This window comes from Amia ocellicauda, chromosome 15, assembly GCF_036373705.1.
Source record: "Amia ocellicauda isolate fAmiCal2 chromosome 15, fAmiCal2.hap1, whole genome shotgun sequence".
Taxonomy (NCBI): domain Eukaryota; kingdom Metazoa; phylum Chordata; class Actinopteri; order Amiiformes; family Amiidae; genus Amia; species Amia ocellicauda.
The window spans coordinates 5,195,008-5,217,848 of record NC_089864.1 but is presented as its reverse complement, the minus strand read 5'-3'; the positions used below and the strand labels follow the sequence as shown (position 1 = coordinate 5,217,848).

The following is a 22,841-nucleotide window of genomic DNA, read 5'->3' as shown; positions in this document are numbered from 1 at the left end:
AATGCTCTATAAGACTCTATAAAGAAACGGGAATAAAATAAAGAAACAGAAGAAGCAGGTACCCATTTTTAGCTCTGTATGCCATCTTCCTGCTGACTCTGAGATTCCCTGCTCCAGTGGACCCTCGGGGCAGAGAGATTATATTGAAAGCAACATTAATGTAAAACAGATGTGCAGTCAGGTACTGTTGTTAATGGAATAATAGAAATATAATGGGGTTGGTTACACACCACAATGTAGTTAAGCGGAGGAAAGTCAATGTTGAAGGATGTTTTTTTTCTTTCACTCTGCTGTACAGCACTGGCACACATGCACAATTTCTCTGAAAGCTCAGCTAGACATGAGGTTCCTGTCATTATCTCTTGCTAGAAGGGACAATAGCCCCAATCACAGAGATACGCTCTGGGCCTCTGGGACGCTTTCCCTACCAAACACTGCGTTCACAATTCATGAGACACAATTCATCCGTCATTCGTCCCACAGTCTAGCTAACAGAGCCTCATCTCTTCTATTATTAGTAGTACTAGTAGTAAAGTAGTATTGATAACACTGTAGCTTAAGGTTACACACATGGTAGTTTATAAATGTATAATAACCAATATATTAACACACATCAATAACTTATAACAGGCTTATATATGAGAACAATGGATTGTGATATAATAACACCAATATGCTTAATAATCAGTGGTGGACAGGTCCTATCTGTTCAATTGGACTCTATTAATAGTGGGTTAACATCTCAGGGATTATACCAGCACAGCCCATACTTATCTGGACTATAGGTTTCAACCAATTTAGCCACTGCAGAACTTCTAACAGTGACGCAGTTTGAAGAGACACACCGGGCTCCTGCTTTGGGACCCAGACACAGGATCATCCCAGCTCTAAACCACCTCTTAGCCCCAAAACCTCAAAAAGTCTGTCACAGTAAAGGAATAAGACTTGCACAATCATACATCCCATCAGAAAGGGAGGTTTTGCAAGATCGGATCATTAAAAAACTAGATGCAGTCGGGCTGTAGATGTTTTCAGGCATCTAAAATAGCCCCAAAGGGCTTCAAACACATTAGTCTGTTCAGAGTGAGAGTTATTATTACTTTGAAACTAATTTCTTCCCCCCTGACTAAGCTGAATATTATTTACATACGAATGAAGGTGAAATGCAGTATTTTTTCAGTATTTACATATCGCATCGAACCTAAAGCATTTAAAGAGACAGAAAAAGTTTATGTTTAGGTCTTGCATCCAAACATGGTCTAAATGTGCGTATTTTGTATATGTACATATCACAATATATATGTGAGATTCCACTGCATTACCATGAGTTTATGTTTCACTCACTTCTTTAAGCGTGAGTCATTTCTTATGACATCCTGCAACGTGCCACAGCCATCCCCTATCCTGCAGCACTTCTTATCAATCTCAGTGAAGCCACCATGGGAAACGCTGCAGTGGGCGTACGGAGGGAGAGGAAGTTAGACGGTGATGAATACTTCATGAAGTTTAAGCAGGTCTTAATTGTGTCAGTAGGAAGATTAGACTCCGGGACAAGATGAGAGGCCCCTTGGAGCTGAAGTGTCTGCATGTAAAAGTCTTCCGACGTTCAGCAGAGATGCGAATGAAATGATTGTAGGGAAATATAATGAATATATAATGAACCACTGGCACCAGCAAGACAGTTATTACAGTGTTATTATACGACGTGAGAATGAAAGTGTTGGATATGTTCATACGGCCAGTAAACCAAACCCAATCCCCTCAAAAGAGACATTCACAGAAGGTCTTGTTTAAGACAAAAAGACAAATTAATTCTGTAAGCTAAATACATTGGTATGAATCAAAAACTTAATCAAATCAAATAATTAAATACATGAATACAACATTAAACAACAGTGCTTTCCCTATCAATGATATTGAAAGTCAATGAAAGTCAATAATCGAGTCGAGTATTAATATGCAATGATCTCTATTTTGATACAGTTTTGTAATGGGTTAAATCTGCCGCTTTGTTCCTTCTTCCAGCTGTGTAAATACATGTGCGTGCAACAAGTAATTGTTATTGTACTGAGGAGGATCCCCCCCTCCCTGACTGTTATAACTGTAGCAAAGGTAAAATGCAGTTGACTTCTGATGTGCTGTATTCTAACTCTACTTGAAAGATTTAATTTCATGGTACAGATCATATTTCATGGTACAGGTCATGCTGAAACACACAGGGAGCCACAGAGGAATGCTGACATCTTGTATCAAGAACGTCTGCACACGAATGTTTGATTTATGTTTTTAATCATCATCAGAAGGAAGCCCTCTCTTTTGTTTCTTGTTGTTGTTTATTTGGCGCAGTTTGATTTTGCTTGATTTGTTAGTTTGTTTCTTATTGCAATCGCCCACTGCGGATTGTGAGAACGGACACTTCTCGTGGAAGATAAAGTCACATCCTCTCCGTGAAAGTCTTTAAATCAAGAGCGCTCAACCAAAAGCTGAAAGGCAACTTCTTTCATCAGCTTGTTATCATTTTTTTTTTCTTTTTTACAGTGAGTCAGAACAGAATTATTTCCCATGCTGAATAAGTAAGTAGGTCACTGATAACAAACTTGCTTGAAATCCCCTCTAATAATAAGAGAGCTGGCCCATATGGTTATGCTAAAATCAAAGCCCACATTGTCACATATTGCATGGTTCTTAGACCTCATTAAATAAAAGTGCATTGAAATGCAACTAATGCCGAGCCCTGCCACAGTAAATGCAGCTGCCTCGACACAGAGATAACATGTAAGCCACCCCACAGTGTGTAGCTCTAATATAGACTCTATCGTATATGGAAATATATTTTAAAGTATATAGTACAGGATTATCATTAAGGGAGAAAACCATTTCAACAATGTATTGTGTTCGAACTGATATTGAAAACCCATTGTTAACTTTTAAATACTGATCATTCTCGACACAGGATGACATTTACACACGAGATAAGAGGTAGAGGAATGTTTACAAATGCTGCTCTGTTATTGGCTGGTTTCTCACATGTGATTGTGACAATCCAGCAGGTTTTATATGTCACCCAAACATCATCTATTTTAAAAGACGTCAACACACACACACACACACACACACACATTATTCTCAGGAAGGAACCCACAGTAAGAGGAGCCAACACAGGTCGTGCCTCAGAGAAGAGCCAGGTAAACGTCACGCCTGTTTCACATGCGGGTTAAAGGCTCTGCTGGAATCTGTCCAGCAAGGGACTGACTGGAAAATACATCCATCTACATTTTAAAGCAGGCTTCCCACCATTTCCCTGAAACGTCCTCGCTAAAAACCGATCATTCTGCAATGTTTTGTTTAGTCTTTCCCTTGGAGAAAAAAGAAAACATATTTATTTGAACAGACATTAATTTGGGTGCCAAACAGACTGAACGGGAGCGTTTCCAGCCAGCGGATCAGATTGTAACACATATGCAAACTTTTGGATCAGGAGACTGGCTGGCGTTTCCTGTTGCTCAGCAGAGAAGAGCAGAGACAACCAGCAGCACAACAGCAATGGCAATATTTGACTCACAGATTAAAAACAACACATCTCATCAAGTGTGCGGGACAATGTCTCTGCTCAGCTCTTTCTACTCTGCAGTTTAAGACACGTATTATCCTTTAGGATGTTTACGTTCACGTGATAATGATTATGTTCGTCACAGAAAATAACAGAAAATGTGTAGCCAGTCTGATTGCATTTTTCTCCTGCCCATGTTGCCAGCAATACTAAATACACCAAAAATATATACCGCATATATGAAGAAGTGAAATACTGTCACACACACATATATATAGTCATGAAACTAAAGACACTCTAATTCAACCCTGTCAACCTGTTTCTAAATTACAGCCATTAGAAGATCTGTACAGTCTGTCCAAACATTTTCCTTTTTTCACTTGAGCGGTAATTAATTTTTTGCGTGAAAAACAGAATGAAGCATTTGGAGTTGAGAGGTGGTTTACCTTTGAGACCTTCAAACGAAAATTGCTTTAAACTGATGTACAAATCCACTTAATACGCAAATTTCCAAACCAGGATAAGATACTCTTATGTCACTGTGTACCGAACTATAAAAAGTAATCCTATCTGATTATTAAATCAATATTTTGGGGCAAGGTGAGTTCCTTTTCTAGACTGCATTAATGAGGTTATAAAGATGAAGCTGCAGATTTCAGAGGACTGATATAAATGTTAACTTTTAGCAGCACTATGTCAGAAGTTTACCTCTGCATACAGAACCACAGGCAAACTAGACTGATGCAGTGCCAATCCCATTACAGATTGAATTCTTCATGGATATGGAATGATATCCCGCTATTAGAATTGCTGGTCACGATGTGTTCTCAGGAGAAGTCTTACTTAAAACGCTCGGGGTTGGTTTTCGTGACGTTTGCACGCAATCACATTTTCTGCAGTTTCATGCAAATTCAGTCTCTTTTTCTGGGAGTCATGTGCAGCAATATCCTAATGCTTGCAATGCCTTCTTGTAACTCGCACCAAACATTCGCAGGTTATATAACGGACTCCGCCAATCGCAGTCTGGGATCTTTCTAACTCCTCTCGATCCGGGCTCCGAGGGACTGCGGCGGTATGACGCATGGTGCACTTTGAGATCCCTGCCAGGCGATGTTTTGGCCTCTCTTGATGCTAATGGGCTCTGCGTGCGTCTTTGTTTCACATGTGAAGGAGAAGATAATGAAGGAGTGACACTAAAACCGTTTTGCTTCTCAAGATGTCTGGCAATTTGAGGCGCAAAGGCAGGAGGAGAATTGCATGTATGTATACAGGAACACGAGGCACACCAAGCATCAATAACAAAGGTTCTTAAGGTTCTAGAATCCAAAACAGAACCGCTATCCAGACTTCTGTACGTCCATCTGAGCGAGACAAGCTAGCACTGCAATGTACCAGTGCCCGGATCGGGGAATTATGTCAGATTGGGTTCGTAATGTACCGAATAAGCAGCTGACCCTTTTGATTGAGTTTTAGCAGCGTTCTGTGTCAGAGAAATTCACAAATACCATCCGTCTCTATCACCATGATCGCACTCTTCCACAGATTAAGTTAGATGGATCTCCAGGGAACAATGTTACACGAACTTGAGGTCACTCAGTAGACTTGTAATGGCCGGCCAATGCCTCAATACAAAATCTTATAAAGCCATTATGCATTTTAATAGTCTGTAATTCTGTGCACCGGAAAATAAAACAAAGGACTGGATCTTCTCTCTGTATGCTTGAGCATTTTCAAACCCAGTAAACATCCAAATGAATTCAATAAACCACATTCTAGAAGAAAACATGAGTAATTTATCACTTCATAAATAAAAATATATTTTAAAGAGCACAGGATTTACTGAGTGCACAACAGTAGAGCGAGGGACTTGTTCTCAACTTTCAGACAGAAGTTGAAAGCAATGTTATTTTATTTTCTAATTACAAGAATCCTTGGGTACAGTAAGGATATTTCCTATCCGTAATGAAGTGTTTTCGCAGACACTTGAAACAAGCGCTGTGTGGCTGCGACACATTCCTTCAGCCCTGCGTGTGAGCGGGACAGATACACAATGGGTTTGTCATGTGGTGAATCATCCTTGCCCAAAAGCCCCGTCTCACCTTGTTCGTTTTCTTCTGCTATACTCATATGTAATTAGTCTGAGTTATTATATTACCGTTGTCTGTGTTGATCATCACTTTATTAGTATTGTTTCTTGGCTAGGCTCTAACAGTAACATTTGTAGCTTATTAAAATGAAATAAAATGCCTCGGTAAGCAACTATATAAATCTTCTGGTTTCAAAGAAAGCAGCTGCGCCCATGTACAAATTTTATTCAAGCGCATGTTGCAGATGAGCTTCCTTGCTAACGCCGTTACAAAGATCATCTTTGATTCTCTGCCTTCCCCATCCCCCATGTCTCTCTTTTTTGTTGTTTATCTGGATATTTAGTTTGCGTTATTTTTAATTTGTGTTTATTGTAATGTATATTCTAGGTTTGCCTGGAAATTAAATCTCTGCCCGGCCGTTAAAAGCAGAGATCTGGGAGAAACAGATTGTGAAAGTTAGCTTTCTTTTCTTTGAACTCGAGCTAGCACTGTTTTGCTTTAATCATGGGACAGCACACTTGTTTTAATAAGCATTTATATTCACTTTGAGCTTAATCATAAAAATGTATATATATTCTTGTAAAGTGCCTTGTGCCTACTACTCCACCTCAGACTGTTTAGCAAAGAAACCCAAAAGAACTACATTCAATACAATGAGTAATAATTATTGCCTCATAATTGTAGGCTAGGACTGAGGGGCAATACAAACCGGACACTTGAGTCTATTTCAAATGGGAACTGAGTACACAGATTTGGATATTAGTCTGACTGAACAAACAGTCTGTTGGTGCACTGTTAAACTTCAAAGATTACCCGTTTAGGAGTATTTTGAAATGCGCTGCCTGTGATGAATTATTTAAAGGAGATCCATCTAAACTAGACCAGTTTGTGAGAAAGTGTTTCAGCGATTAGCTCAGTTTAAAGACGTGGTGGAGGAAATGTAATTAAGATATAGTCCTGGCCTCCAATCTCCTTCACTGAGGAGGTGTGGGACATGCATTGTAGTTCATTGAATTGAATAGGTCTGCTTCCAACTTTAAGAAGTTCAACACAGCTGAAACAGACACCGCAAATAACTAGACACATAAATAACTAAATACGAGGGCATAATGTAATGTTTATATATAAAAATACATAAACAAACTTCAGATGTCTCTTTTTATCCTTTAGGGCTTCCATTAAGAATCCATGTAAAAATGGCACTATGGATGAATTATGTACTGCAGAGGAATGCATTAGGGGAAAATTACACTGAAACCACAGATGGTCTATCTTGGGCTTGAAAGGGTTTATAAATAAAATAGGGCAGCGTTTTGGATCTTTGAGGGTATCTTTTGGCTTCAGAGATTAATAGTGTTCAACTGCTAGGGGGAAAAAAACATATTTTGTGAGGCAGACTATGTGTGAGGATAAATAAGTTGTGTAGAGTATCTGCAGTCAAGGGAATGCGAGTGAATCGAGTCAACAATGGACTCGATTATCAAGCGAAAGTCTGATTGGAGCCTCGGAGGAAATTTAATTAAGACGAGTATCAAATTACGTCTATGTGGATGCAATATAAATTCTGACCCATTTTCTCAAGAGCTTAGAAACGTAAGGCCAACGTTTCGTCTCCTCACTGTGCGTCATTGAGTTTGGTACCGTGAAGTCAAAAGTGTGATCAACGTTCCTGCCGTGAAGAACGCTGCTGTCAAACGCTTAATTGGCAACACATATTATTTAATAAATTAATCATTAATAAGGTGTTTACTATATAACCAGATGTTTCTCACTGAAGTCTGTGCTGATGTGATAATGTGCTGAAAGACTTTCTGGGAAGTGTGCACTTATATATATTAATTACACAGATAAACCAGATAGATAGAAAGATGTGTGAATATATTAATTCTCTCTGCCTGTGTTTTGTTACTTTTAAGCTCATGAGCTCAGTCAGTCCCCATTAGCAGCAGACATCTTTATCACTTTCCTTCGCATCTTTCCTGTGGTGCTGCTAGGTGTTGTTAGTGCCGGAATAAAAAACAACATCCTTAAATAATGAGGGTTTACATACAAATATAGGTAGCAGTTAAAATATATGAATAAATCTGTACGTAGCACTTAGTTGTGTGTGTGTTTTACTGTTGTGTCTACAAGCTTGGGACTGGCACGGAGGCAATATATGGCACAAAACCATTAGACGTCAGCAAAGAAATCAAGAAATCAGCAAAGCCATTTACAAAGACGTAAATTGTACCGTGTGGACAGCAATAAAAGGGACACAGTGCAAGTCTATACAGTCGAAAAACTGATCAAAAATTTGATGTTATAATGCACTTGCTAATACAGGAACTCTCACAATTCATCACGTTGTCTCCAGTAATTAATCGTTCTGTCTCCCACTGCTCTCTCCCCGCGTCTTCATACGCTTTCTCCCAGGTGTGTACATTGACTTCAGATTGATTCGAAAATCGTTAAAACGGCCATTTGTTTATGAAAGCTAGGAGAAAAAGCCACGATTGGGGAAAAAACAAACAAGCAAATAAACCAACTCTGGGCTTTGTTTTTGTGAGAGAAGTCATTAAGATGTATCTACCTACTGGGCTATTTATGCTCTCGTGATAGGTGGTCTTATTACCTCTGTGTGTCAAAATAATAATCAGGGGAACACATTAGGCAATGCACAGGCCTCTCACTGTCACTTAGCTTGTTTTAGGTCTTGTTGTAAATAGATAAATGAAGACATAGATAAATATAATTGTGTGTGTGGGATTGTCCCCACGTCTTCGCAGGTCTAGACAGAGATTTAAATAGCAGGCTACGTGATGCGACGGCGAAGTCTTAAACTGTGGTGATGGGGGGATGTTGTTGTTGGCTGAAGTAAATGGTTATTAACTATTCCCTTGGTGGCGTGGTCTCAGTGTCTGTCTATAGGCATCTTTACACTGCCATTTCTGATCCGGATCAAGTGCGACTTATAGACCCTTTCATTATATATATATATATATATATATATATATATATATATATATATATATATACACACTCACCTAAAGGATTATTAGGAACACCTGTTCAATTTCTCATTAATGCAATTATCTAATCAACCAATCACATGGCAGTTGCTTCAATGCATTTAGGGGTGTGGTCCTGGTCAAGACAATCTCCTGAACTCCAAACTGAATGTCTGAATGGGAAAGAAAGGTGATTTAAGCAATTTTGAGCGTGGCATGGTTGTTGGTGCCAGACGGGCAGGTCTGAGTATTTCACAATCTGCTCAGTTACTGGGATTTTCACGCACAGGGTTTACAAAGAATGGTGTGAAAAGGGAAAAACATCCAGTATGCAGCAGTCCTGTGGGCGAAAATGCCTTGTTGATGCTAGAGGTCAGAGGAGAATGGGCCGACTGATTCAAGCTGATAGAAGAGCAACTTTGACTAAAATAACCACTCGTTACATCCGAGGTATGCAGCAAAGCATTTGTGAAGCCACAACACGTACAACCTTGAGGCGGATGGGCTACAACAGCAGAAGGCCCCACCGGGTACCACTCATCTCCACTACAAATAGGAAAAAGAGGCTACAATTTGCACAAGCTCACCAAAATTGGACAGTTGAAGACTGGAAAAATGTTGCCTGGTCTGATGAGTCTCGATTTCTGTTGAGACATTCAGATGGTAGAGTCAGAATTTGGCGTAAACAGAATGAGAACATGGATCCATCATGCCTTGTTACCACTGTGCAGGCTGGTGGTGGTGGTGTAATGGTGTGGGGGATGTTTTCTTGGCACACTTTAGGCCCCTTAGTGCCAATTGGGCATCGTTTAAATGCCACGGCCTACCTGAGCATTGTTTCTGACCATGTCCATCCCTTTATGACCACCATGTACCCATCCTCTGATGGCTACTTCCAGCAGGATAATGCACCATGTCACAAAGGTCGAATCATTTCAAATTGGTTTCTTGAACATGACAATGAGTTCACTGTACTAAACTGGCCCCCACAGTCACCAGATCTCAACCCAATAGAGCATCTTTGGGATGTGGTGGAATGGGAGCTTCGTGCCCTGGATGTGCATCCCACAAATCTCCATCAACTGCAAGATGCTATCCTATCAATATGGGCGAACATTTCTAAAGAATGCTTTCAGCACCTTGTTGAATCAATGCCACGTAGAATTAAGGCAGTTCTGAAGGCGAAAGGGGATCAAACACAGTATTAGTATGGTGTTCCTAATAATCCTTTAGGTGAGTGTATATATATTTTAAGGAGCGGTAGAACCATCTATTACATTGTGCAGCCGAAAACAGAAATTATTGATTCAGTCCACTTATAAGATTCATGTCTAATTACTGCGCTTCGCAATCCATTTAAACATAAGGGCCTAAATGAGATGTTGGGATTTGATCAGTTTCTTTAATCTTAACCTTCTGTATAAATCAAAAATAATGCTGCTCAGCAACAGAGCCACGCACATGTTCTGTCATGAATCTTAATAGAGGCCGGGCAGTTAATTAATCAAAATTCTCGCCGAAAATTTTTACTTAAATCAAGTCGTCTCATTGTGTTTTACTTAAAACTTTCCTCCATAAAACACACAATAAATTATTTTCGCGGCTCCGGGAGAAGGCAAAGAATATAATGTCCCGTCTCCGCGAAGGAATAAAATTCAGCTCCTGCCTTTAAATAATACAAGTTTTGACCGCGAAAATGAAAGGCGAGCGAAAATGACACTTTGAAATTCACGGTTTATATTCTTTGGAAATGTGTGACTAAATTACGCGCCAGGCTTCAAAGCAGGAAATGGCTTAATTTTGAAAATGGAGAAAAAGTAATGCTCTAATCTTCACAAAAGGTTTTCTTTTTTGTTGCCGTTAGATGAACTCCAAGAAGGAATAAATGAGACCTACTCTCCCTTTGTTAATTCACGCTCTGAGCAACATTGCAGGAGGTGTAGCAGAGGAAGTCCAATGCCCTTAGAGCTAGTGCCATAGCAGGAAAACTAGAATAATGGGGTTTCTCATAGGTTATAAATGAGGTATGGAGCATTTATATTAAATCATTGCTCTTAACCCGCATTACCTGCTCATTCCCTGGCTGTAATAGCCCGAGGTTCAAATATCATCAACAGTCACAGACCCAGGACAGAGCAGAGGCTGGGATTGTGCGTGTCTCACCGGGGGAACACATGATAAGGACCGGAGGTTGATTTACAGGCGCGGGGAAATGGTTACTGGTTATTATTGACGATTTATGCCAATCATACGTCACCGTCTGCGACTAACAGCTGGGCATTCGTCTTGAAATGAATGGAAAGGGGAGGTCTGATCATTTAACATTGTAAATTGGATTTTAACACTGCAGTCTGCACACATTGATTACGTTAATTGTTTTTTCTTTAATGTCAGAAGCTGTGAAGTCAGCACTTCTGCCACTGTTGAGCTTTTGCCACTGGGCTCGACTGGGAGAGTGCATAATAATCGCGATAAAACACACTGTCAAACTCCGTACCGGTGCTAAATAACATCTCACATGGTGTTTCAATGGTGTTAAATGGTATTTAAGTTCTGTCAAAACCTTTCTTGGTGACTTAATTTTGTTTTTGTTTGTTTTTAATGCCTTTCAGTAATTAGTGTAATTTTTCACTCTTTAATTCTCTCTCTAGTTGGAGAATGTGCTGCACAAGCTCAAGACTTGTATTGATGAGATATCGGGTCACCACAGTTTCATCCATATCCCTGCCTTGGGAAGCTGACATGGAGAAAAATTTAGTCCGAAACAATCTTTCATGCAAAGGAGGTAAATAAAATGTGCAAAAAAAACCATCTCTCTCACTTTCGACCACTGAAACCATAGGGAACACCTTACGGTACTTTTGTTTTCTTTTGTTTCAGCATATCCACGAAGCCAAGCAACAAACCTCTGTATTGGCAGAGTTTATTGGTGTGAGGGAGGCTGCCAAATTTCTGCCCCCCGTGAAACTCTGAGGCAAAATTGATAATGAAAGCGATATACAAAGGCACAGATGTCAAGTGGCCATTTTCCCAAACTGCACGATTATCCAGTCGGGGGGGGATTGGTACGGTGAGACTTGGCAGGTGTCCTCTCACCAAGAAAGCATAGCTCCAAACATCTATTCACGATAAAGGTCTTATTTGCCTGAATGGACTGCCAGGTTTTGGTTGATCGCCCAGCTTTAAGAGGTCCCTTCTTCCACGTTAATGCAGATTTCAGCGACTCACTCACAGCGCTGTCAGGTAGGGCAGCTCGCTCTCCTTTATCTCCGTAAACAACGCCTCGACTGGAATCCTAGCAGGGAAAATGCATCAGGACCTTGGCTAAATATCACAATCAGGCAGAGCCGTCGCATTTACAGGCATGAGAAGAAAGGCTCCACCAACCACACAAAACCACAATAATAGCATGTTACCTGAACAAGGTGAGAATCACAAAGACACAATAGCGTAATTGAAGGACCCTTGAGATCTTTTAACAGTAGGTTCTTTTGATTCAGACTGTAGGACTGTGGTCAGAGAAGAGGAGAAGCACTTTCTCACCAAGACAGCAGTTTTCTTACAGTATTTGTTGTGGGATGCACAGAAATAATAATCCCCAGCACTCACATTAAATCCTTTACCCTTTTCACACAATGCTTCCCAACTTTATACAGCACAGCATTAAAGGTGTGATCTGTAGTCTGCTGACCATAAAGAAAAGGCTTTAAAGAACGGTTAGAAATGAGAGGCCCATCCTCAACACTTGGGGATGTGCTAAAACATAACAAATAACAAATTATGACTTGTTTGCGATAGTTACTTGTAAAACCTTAGGTTGTAAATAGTTAAGTTATACCCGGACTGGAAAAACCTACTGCAAATGAGATCTAATCGCATCTACTTTGGGTTCAGTAACATTTTGCATTTCTCACTTTCCATGGTTTTAATTGACTGCATTCCAGCAGAAGAGACCATCTCAGAGAACACCTGCTATGCGGTTGCCACAAATAATTAGTCTTTACTTCATTTTTTTTGGCTTGTTTATTTACACAACACTCATCCTGTTTCCTCCCCCATTATGCCAGCTTCTCAGAGATTTATGTTTACTTTCGCCTCGGCTACGGGGAGATTAAATGTTGAACTGAAGTCAGGATGGGGGTGAGATATGTCTAACAAAGTCTTGGCCTTTCAAACCGCTGGATTATCGTCTCTTTCCGCGTTTTTCTCCTCATTTCCGCACACTGTTCCATGCCTAGCTAGTTGTTCTGCTTCTGCTGATGGTAGCTTGTGTTGCATTATGGGAGACATGTACTTGTCATTCGTTGAACCTCCTGAGATCCCCTTCCTTACGGAGATAATTATGGATTATATCATATATTGCCTCCTCCGAGCCACAATAACTCAGTTTCTCTAAACTTTCAAATTCCATTAAAAAGACAAAAAACAACAGCTTCTGATTACCCAGCTATGTAACTGGCTCATCCCACGCTCTTGCATGGGAAACTTTCAGGTTACTTCACAAATCCTGCTAAAGGATCCTGACTAAAACACACTCTCCTTTACAATGGTTACCACAGTAAAATCTGGTGCTATTTTTCAGTTAAGTGGAAAAAACATAAATGGGGCATTTGACTTTAAAATGATGGCGTATGTATAGTGTCATTTTTCATGAGTATTTCTGAATGACTAACAGGTTTCCCTGATACCAATATGGCTGAGAGGCTAGACTTAGATAAATGCTCTATATCAATAATGTAGCTTAAATGCAATTGCATGTACTTGTCACGAAGAGCACCGTGTTTTAATGGTCCACACTTTGACTGAATAGACATTCCCTCGCTGGGCTTGTTAGGTGGGAATAATTATACAAATGAAACAGCTGTGCACCTGATGTTGCCCCCGAAGGCACCCAGTCCTACCTGCAAAGGGCTGAACGATGGAGCAAAGCTACACAAGAACAATCAATAAGTACACAACATTGCTTTGGTTTTGTGATATAATATATCCTAGTAACCAAGATCTTAATTTTCCTCAAGAACTAGCTCTTCCCTTCAGATCTTGAATCCCAAACCTTTTGGACCACTTTCGTAAAGCAAGGCCAAATTTAAGACATCAGCTTTAAATATAAGTCACATTTCCCCTAAAATTGTAGGCAATAAATGTTACACACATTGATACACATCCTAAGAATAGCAGGCTGGGTGTCAGACTGAGGTTCATTCATTCACAATCCAGAGACGTGATCAATGACTCGGGTGGGGATCAATGTTATCAGAAGGGTCAACGAATGGCTGAGTTTTGAGCAGAGAAGAGAACTCCATAGCTGAATTCCCACAACCTTCAAATAATACTGTTTTTTATTAATTTTTCTTTTCTTTTACAGCTTATTATAAAGTGCACAAGGTACAACAAAAGGTAACTCTGAAAAAAATATATATTGATACCATAAAATAAACACTTCAAGATATTTAATCTGCTCTTTAATATCATCGGATTTGCAGTTATTTTAATTGTGTAAACCCATATTTTGTGCGCAGCAGTGATTCAGAAATTACCAGTATTTAAGAAATGAAACAGGCAGTTCTGGAACAAGATTAAATTCCATATTCTCTGCATTATTATGTAAAACGCGTCCTTAATCCATAACAGCTTATCCTCAGCAATGCAAAGTCAGTGACTTGCAAAATCCTGTAATACACATTGGGTGTGATTCATACTCAATAGAGAGAACTTGCCCATAATTTGGGTGGAGAGGAATATCAGATATAATTATTAAATGTGTGGCATTGCTACAGTCTGGGTGTTTTGTCCGCACTGCATTTTTAATCAGTGTTTGTTTATGAATTCTAATATGTAGAGGATTTTCTTTTTCTCTCACAGGTTTCCAGGGACAAACAGAGTACTGTTGACAGAGCCCTTGGCGGTCTTTCAGGTGTCGTTAACTTGATTAAGCATTATGATTTTTAAAAGGTAGCTCACTGAAGCACGGCTGGGCTGAGCGGGGAAGTGCATGACGGAGGGAGAGACGAAGGGGCCTCCGGAAGCAAGAGACATCGTGTCACCCTGGTTCTGCATAAGCTCGGGTGACTCGGGGAGAATTATATGCCCACTGAGTAATGCGTGGCCCGGTCAAAAAGAACAGACGTCTGTCAGGTCACTACAGAACAGTCAGCAGAAAAGTGCCACTGCTTCTCCCAGGCTCAGACACTGCAGTAAATCTACCCCGAGGCTGGCACTGTGGATGTAATGAGTGTGTTGGGATTCGGCCGACTTCACAGGCACACGGATCGGGGAGGCCGTGCCCGTCGGTGCTTTTTCGGCAGTCATCTGTGCCGCGATTGGCCTGTTCCGCAGCACGGTAACCCACCTGTGATTCGAGCACGTTTAGAGCGACCTTCCCCTCACAGCTCAGGCTGTATATCTTCTTGAAAAGGGCATATGCCTTTTTATTTTTCCTGCCTTTTTTCCCTGCTCTGAAAGGGGGCTGGTGGGGTGTTATTCTTCCCTCACAGCGCAGGCCCGGTTGTCCCCATCGTCTGGGGCTCCATTTAAGTGCGCAGTACTGAGAGGAGCCAGCAGAATGAGGGAGCCGGTGGGAAGCCGACACAATACGGAGATCTGAGACATTCCCTCAGCCAGCTCAGGAATAAAGCGTGACGTCAGATATTAATGAATGTTTTTTAGTTGAAGGACTAGGGCACTGCCTTGTATCCGAAATAAAAAATAAGAAAACAGGATATGAAGGAATAAACAGGATGAGAAATATGCCTCTTCGTGCTTTGGTCACTTCCCTACTGAGGAACTCATTTTCCTAGTTTGCAATCATCTATATAACACATGCAGTGGAAATCAGACACGCTTATGAATAAACCAACACCATGTAACTGATTATGGAGGGCTGCTGTTGAAATTATATGTGGTAATGATGTATTTTGAGATTTAACTGACCAATGAGATTAAAAAAAAGCGTTTACTGTACAACGCTTCCCTCGGCGAGTCCTTAATAATTAATTTATGTTCACGGGCATTTTTTTTAAGGCAGCTGATTCATAAACTGATACGCAATTATATGTGAATCAAAAGTTAATTGGTAGACATGACTGGTATCTAATAAATTATTTCTGAAGGCAATGAAGACCAGATGGAAAGAGAAATGAGTCTGACTACAGAGGTTTTTATTAATTCCATTTAGTAGAACAGCGTATCTATTGACTTTTCATCTATGTGTTGTATAGCGTCGATTCCTAAGCTAATTTAACGTCTGTTAAGTCTTCTGTTGTTGTTCTTTCATCCAGCTCAAATGCTACAAGCTGTAAGAATCTGCTGTCTCCTGGGAATACAAATGTAGAATACTATCTCATATGACTTGCAGTGTTGACAAGCAACAAAGGGAAGCACAGTGGCAGGTCACAGCCCAGCTGACTTGTGGGCGTGATGCTCGTGTTTTACTGCATGTAAAGTCTTTCATGGTGTCTTACATTGCACTGTAAACTTTTTATCTTACCATGCTTTCTAATGGAGACATCTCAACCGTTTTGTTTGGTTTTGGATTGATTGTGACTAAAAGGAATGCTAATTTCATTTGGCATGAATAAAAACAACTATGCTGTGATATTTAAGTATAGGTGGTACAAAAAAAAGATTGTTCTTGCAATATACCAACTGGGCAAGTATTCATTCATTGCTGCATTCATTCAAAACTATTTTGAAGAGAAAAGCTATGCACGGGCACCGTTGCAGGTAAACGGACAGCAGTGCAGACTTTCACGGAGTCTAGGAGAACGCTGTGTCGAAATTATATGACTAACCCGTGTGTCAATCTTGTTTTTTAATGACTAAATGTGCACCATACAAGACAGGATGTGTAAGGGGTGATTACCAAGCCTCCTTTGAAAAAGCGCTGTCTGCACGATAAAGACATAACTACGCAGAACAGACGGCAGCATTATTATTATTATATCTATCAGTAAAGAAGCCATTGCAAGCTTGCACTTAATTCTGTATTCGAACGCTGTTCTTCATCTTGTGCTAGAAAGGCTTAATTAAAAATAATTCCAGTCTAACTCTAACATCCCTCTCTCATTTGAATTGCATGTAAACAAATTATCACGAGGCACTTAAGAGAAACTAGGGGGGGAAGTATACAAACTTATTTCGCTGTGTACATCACAGGGAATGCAGACTGACATTTAGTTTGTATACAAATTATTTTCTATACAATATATTGCATTATTCTTTTTTCTCACCTCTGTAGTGTAACATATTCCGATTAGGATTAGTTTAAATTTTCTCTATGCTTTTCAGCTCTAACCTCTGGGTGACATTTGCACCCTGTGGATTCGTACTCAGCGGTGTTTAATAACACTTTCTGTGTCATCAGCCTGGAAATGTATCTGCAGAATAAGACTGCATATAGAAGTGTTTTAAAAGGATTTAAAATAATAAAAAGGAGGTTAGACTAGGTGTATAGGTGCGTGTAGCCTTCAGCAACATCCTAAAAGCAATTCCAAATGTTCAGAAAAAATAATTCTAAGGGGAAACACATATATTAGCCGTTACATAACCACACTTTCAAACATGACATTTGAGAAAGTTCTTATCTTTATGCTGCTAGTGACAAGCACAATTACTTATTAATGTTCTTGTAAGGTTAAGTGGTTGTCTGAACATATGGACAATTCTGTATCTATGTGTAGTTTCTAGGTCAGGGTGCTGGGGCAAATATAAAAAGCAAAACCTTCTGGGAAACAGAGTCGGGAAACCTGCATTTGCTTTGAGTTGCTGCAGAATGTATTCATGTCAGACATTCAAAAACACGAGTCTAGAAAGAGGGAATTGGATAAACTGCAACCAAGCATAGAATATAATCGTATTTAAATGTGATTGAATTATTTAAATAATTTTAAATAGCAAAACACACATGTATTTTTAGCGAAATTAAAGCACAATCAATCCAGCATCTCTCAGCACTTACTTGCATCCAAATCTTACAGCAGTGTCAACCCCCAGTCAAACACCAATCCTCTACTTTTGAAGGCAGCAAATCATTTTGGAGTGAAATGTCAGGGGTTATAAGAGAAGGTATTATTTTAAAATGAATTAGTTACAGTAGTAGTAGTAGTGATCAATTACAGTACCTTACATAAATATAAGAAATAAGAAATCAATCATTTTTTCAATGCATCATATATGATGAAATGTGGATGTACGCTTTTGTGTGAAACAATATCTCTACTATTGCCTTAGCAATCTCATCTCAGGATTGGGAAATTAGTTTATTTATGTATTTATTTATTACACAAACCATAATGCACTATGCTTAATTGTTTAAGTAACAATTTAATTGCATTTACATTCACTCATTCTATCCAGGAAGTCGCGGTGCTCAGCTGTACGGAGGAATAACAGTTGTTGTCTGAGGCACAGAACAGCCCGCTTGTCGTGTCCTTGCTCTCTCTGTTACCCCCCACCATGCCCTTTAATTGGCTGGGGAAAGATCTGCTTTTAGCGATATTAGCCGGTGTAAAATAGGCAATGGCAGTGGCATCTTTATGAGGCTCTGTCAGGCAGTGAGACTCCGTGAAGCACGATCTGTATGCAGGTGGCACGTCTAGGATGAGCAAGTGCTAATTATTCCGTGGAGACAATATGGTATTCTTTGAGGCCGGAGCTGGGGAAGGCATCCTGCATACAAAACCTGACAAACGCTTACTTACCAGACTCCCTGGAGATCTGGATGAACGCCTCCACTCCGCTCTCCCCGTAGTTCCCCTCCGAGGCCAGCGTCGACACGTAATTCCACCCCATGGCCGTGACGATGTCCACCATGGCTTGTGCTTGATACGAATCGGGAGGCACGACCCGGGAGAAAAAGTCGTACCTGGTGTTGTCGCTCAGCTCGGGGGCTGTAGATGCATAGCTAATTTGAGGTATCTGTGGAGGCAGAGAGGAGTAGAAAGACAATATTAGTTACTGCTCGGCTCTGATTTAGCACATGAGGAATTACAGGCGGGGAGGCAGACAAGTAGACAGCAAGACAAGCCGGCTGGCAGGCGAGCTAATGGTCTGGGGGACCGATTGACTGATTGATTGATTTCACATAAAGGAAAGGCCAAGGTATCCGTGGAGGCAGCACCGTCTCATTCTCATTCTGCAGGCGGCGGCGAGTTGCCGACAATACAAATGTCATTCGCTGCTGTAATAGCAACAGATTACAGCTAATTCAAAGACAGCCATAAATTATGAATCTGTAAATACAAAAGCAAGTGACACTTTGACATTACAGAACACTTTGTGATGTGTTTTATTGTTTTTATTTTTTATAGTCACGGTTAACAAGCCTGGTTCTGTATTGTTTGGGGTTCAGACTCAACTACAAAGCTGTCCCTTCAGAATGTGTTAAAGTCACAGTCACCTTTTATGTTTAGGGACCATTATTTGCTTTAATTAATTTTAATAACCGTTTTACAATACAATAGTACAAACATTTATTTTCTGTTTTATCAATTCCTCATTAGAAGATAGTAAACAATGTACTATTGCTTATTTATCTAATGGTATCTACTAAGAGCTACATTGAAAGAGATTAAACTATGTATTACATGTTTATTACAGGTATATAACAATTGTGTTACCTAACAGCAAATGTAATCTGTTTTGTAAACATATGCATTGCCCAGCTGATCAATATAACCAGCACAAACCATACAGCTGGATCCAAACACTGTATAACTAACTATATGTTTACTAGGCATTAACAATAAAATACATTTGCACATGAACGTCTTTCTAATTGATTATTAACAATAAGCAACAAGTTGTGTTGTAATAGTCATATTGTAAGATTAAACATATTCCACAGATGTTGATCATTCCTCTAGTTTGCCATTCCTAGACAGGGCTTCAAACAAGGAAAAAGGAATGCAGGCTAAAATTATTTCTCGTGACTATAACATAAAATAGAACCAGAGATGTAAAACCATAACAACACAACACCCCAGGGGCCATTTCTGAGAGATTGAAATGGCATCAATCGCTTCAGGCTTGTTGTTCTTGTTGTTTTTCCACCTGTTACTCCATAGAACAATTTCCAGAAGTATCCTGTTTTAAAAGCCAGTAGATCCCATTCATTGCACAGCTTGTTGGACCTATTGATTCACAATCCCACCTAAATTATATGTTCAGGTCAAAGACATTAGCAATACCCTGTGGACACGCTGGACACGTGTCCCACAGCTGTGCAGCAAAACACTGGACACATAGATACACACTGGTACGGCAACAGAATTAATTGGGGCACAATCAAGCTGCAGGAGGATCAACTAAACCCCCTATATTTCTACTTACTTAATTGTTGTTATTTGTAGGCCTTTCTAATTAAGATGTGGGCTGAACTGAGCATGCAAGAAGAGAGGTAGGCAACACCACAGGACTTGTATATTGCATTGAAATTGCATTTTCTAAGGAAAAAGCTGTTTGGAATAACGGTGTACAGCATTATCCTTCAGTCAATCTTCTTTGAACCCCCTCCTGTGTTTAGAGGTCTGGTTTAAAAAAGCTTAGTCATTCTCTCAAACATACAGCTACATACACGTTTACAGCTTACACCACCAGCGAGGGAGAGCTATATCTACAAGCTTCTGTGGATATCTGTATTTTCTTCCTTTTTCATTGACTTACAGCACAAATGGTGCAGAGCAGACATCCACAGCCCAGGAGAGTCGGCTTGGCTGAGCAGGTGGGTCTGAATTCGGCGATCCATGAATTTGAAAGATTTTGAACCAGGTGTGTTTTTTATTTCTCGTACGCCGTCACAGACAGGCGGTAAACCACCAACATGGGTTAGATCCGGATCCTCACATTGCAGATGACCAAGCACTGCCAGATTGAAATGACAAAATTAGCTCATTCCACCGTGTTTCATTTTTAATAGACCTTCTGGGAACTTTGAGGAACTTTCTTGCGCCCAAAAAGTAATTACCGTGAGGCTGTAAAAACTTTATATAAGTGCATTATGAATAAGGAATAATTAAACTGCAACTTAGGATGATAAATGAAAAATTTCGGCGAGTCGGGATTAGAGATATCATTATATTGCACAGTGAATTAATATGTGAAGAATAAGGAAAGAGAAAGCATTTTAACTTGGGACGTTTATGAAGACCCAACTAGGGTTTGGATGTTACCGATGCAGAGCTATGACCAATCTGTCATCTAAAGATAAACAGTATCCATACACAGGACTGGAAGTGGTTTCTGTTTTTCCTGCCCTCGGATATAGAAAACAAAACTGTAACAGTAGCGGCTAATTGAATCGGGTATATCTGCAGCTCTGGTTCAACCTCAGACACTTGGACTTCAGGAGAGATGTTTTCATTGCCTCAGAGATTGCAGGTTGGAAGAAAGAGATCTTGGAAAAGGCAATTACTCACAGTAGGTGGACTCCTTGTTGTACAGTATTCTTAAAATAGTAGAGGACTACAGGGACTGAGGGATTAAAGGTTTTCAGAAGGAACATTCACTGAATAAAGAGCGCAAAAGCCAGGGCTTCATTCTCTTCAGCGTCCTTCTCCGTAATTAATTTGGCAGTTTCAATTCAGGCCTCAAATCAAATAAGCATGAATTCACACTACAGTATCCAAGGAGAGTTGGATGCACATTGTAGCGCGAGGGCAAACAAATGTCCCTTCAATTAAAAGTCTAATTTAAAATCATGGCAAACAAACACTCTCTAATGTATTCATAACACGTGTATTATTTCTCCGTGTCAAATTATAATTTCGAGCATCTATTACCATAAAAATAGAACCCGATGCACTTATTAGCATTCATTCTGCTGTTACACTATTGTGAGGCAGACACACCGTCTTGAGGGGGTGTATAATTGCATATACATCAGAAAAACAAAGCTGAGAGAGAGAAACTACGGATTTAATTTGAAAAAATATATATAATACAGTGGAACAACGCAAAAAGGAAACAATCCGCAGAAATATTATCAATTTTTTGTGAAGACCGTAAATCCCCTGACACATGTTTGCTAACACAGAAGATAGAGAGAAAATCTGTGTTTTAAAGCAATGTTTAATGAACATGGTTGCAGGGCGAGTCGACTAATAGCTTTTCAAGTAATAAGAAACAAAACACGGCATCCTCGGCAGCTGCAGAAGCGTACAGCTGACAAAGTGAAAGTTTCCCCCCGCCAAAAAAGACGTCTCCACGAAGCCTTTCATTCTTCACAGCAGAAACCGCTCTTTCTCGAGGGGCTGCGCCGGTGTTTGCGTTGTTGGGAGACTTTCTGTTGATCCCTAGGGAGAGAAGCGTTACTGCAATTTAACAAGCCCTGCTGCTGTGGATGTATTGCCCTCTCTCTCTCTCTCTCTCTCTTTCATACTAATCTGAAGATATTAACAGCTGCTTAGGTAGATGGTGTATGGGAGATGAGGCAGACCAAGCAGAGAAGATTTATTATTAGACGTTATTCGGAGGGTGATCAGTGTCTGTGGATTCCTGTGTATTCAGTCAGTCACCCAGGATGGGAACACAATCCTGAAATAACCATTGATATGTGGTGGGCCAATGCTGGTTCATATATATATATATACAGAGAGGGAAAAAAGTATTTGATCCCCTGCTGATTTTGTACATTTGCCCACTGACAAAGAAATGATCAGTCTATAATTTTAATGGTAGGTGTATTTTAACAGTGAGAGACAGAATAACAACAACAAAATCCAGAAAAATGCATTTCAAGGGTAAATTTCAAGTTATAAATTGATTTGCATGTTAATGAGGGAAATAAGTATTTGATCCCCTATCAATCAGCAAGATTTCTGGATCCCAGGTGTCTTTTATACAGGTAACGAGTTGAGATTAGGAGTGCTCCTAATCTCAGATCGTTACCTGTATAAAAGACACCTGTCCACAGAAGCAATCAATCAATCAGATTCCAAACTCTCCACCATGGCCAAGACCAAAGAGCTGTCCAAGGATGTCAGGGACAAGATTGTAGACCTACACAAGGCTGGAATGGGCTACAAGACCATCGCCAAGCAGCTTGGTGAGAAGGTGACAACAGTTGGTAGGATTATTCGCAAATGGAAAAAACACAAAATAACTGTCAGTCTCCCTCGGTCTGGGGCTCCATGCAAGATCTCACCTCGTGGAGTTTCAATGATCATGAGAACGGTGAGGAATCAGCCCAGAACTACACGGGAGGATCTTGTTAATGAT

The 22,841-nt window shown here is 40.1% G+C and overlaps 1 protein-coding gene across 1 annotated transcript in view; it reads right to left on the bottom strand.

Annotated features, from left to right (window-relative positions):
- LOC136771745 (metabotropic glutamate receptor 8) overlaps positions 1-18,525 on the bottom strand; it is a 91,794-nt gene extending 73,269 nt beyond the window's left edge. Inside the window, exon 1 of the mRNA XM_066724237.1 lies at positions 18,326-18,525. Coding sequence (XP_066580334.1) covers positions 18,326-18,437 — 112 coding nt within the window. The 5' untranslated portion in view covers positions 18,438-18,525. The remainder of the gene's footprint in view (positions 1-18,325) is intronic.
- Positions 18,526-22,841: the final 4,316 nt, after the last annotated feature.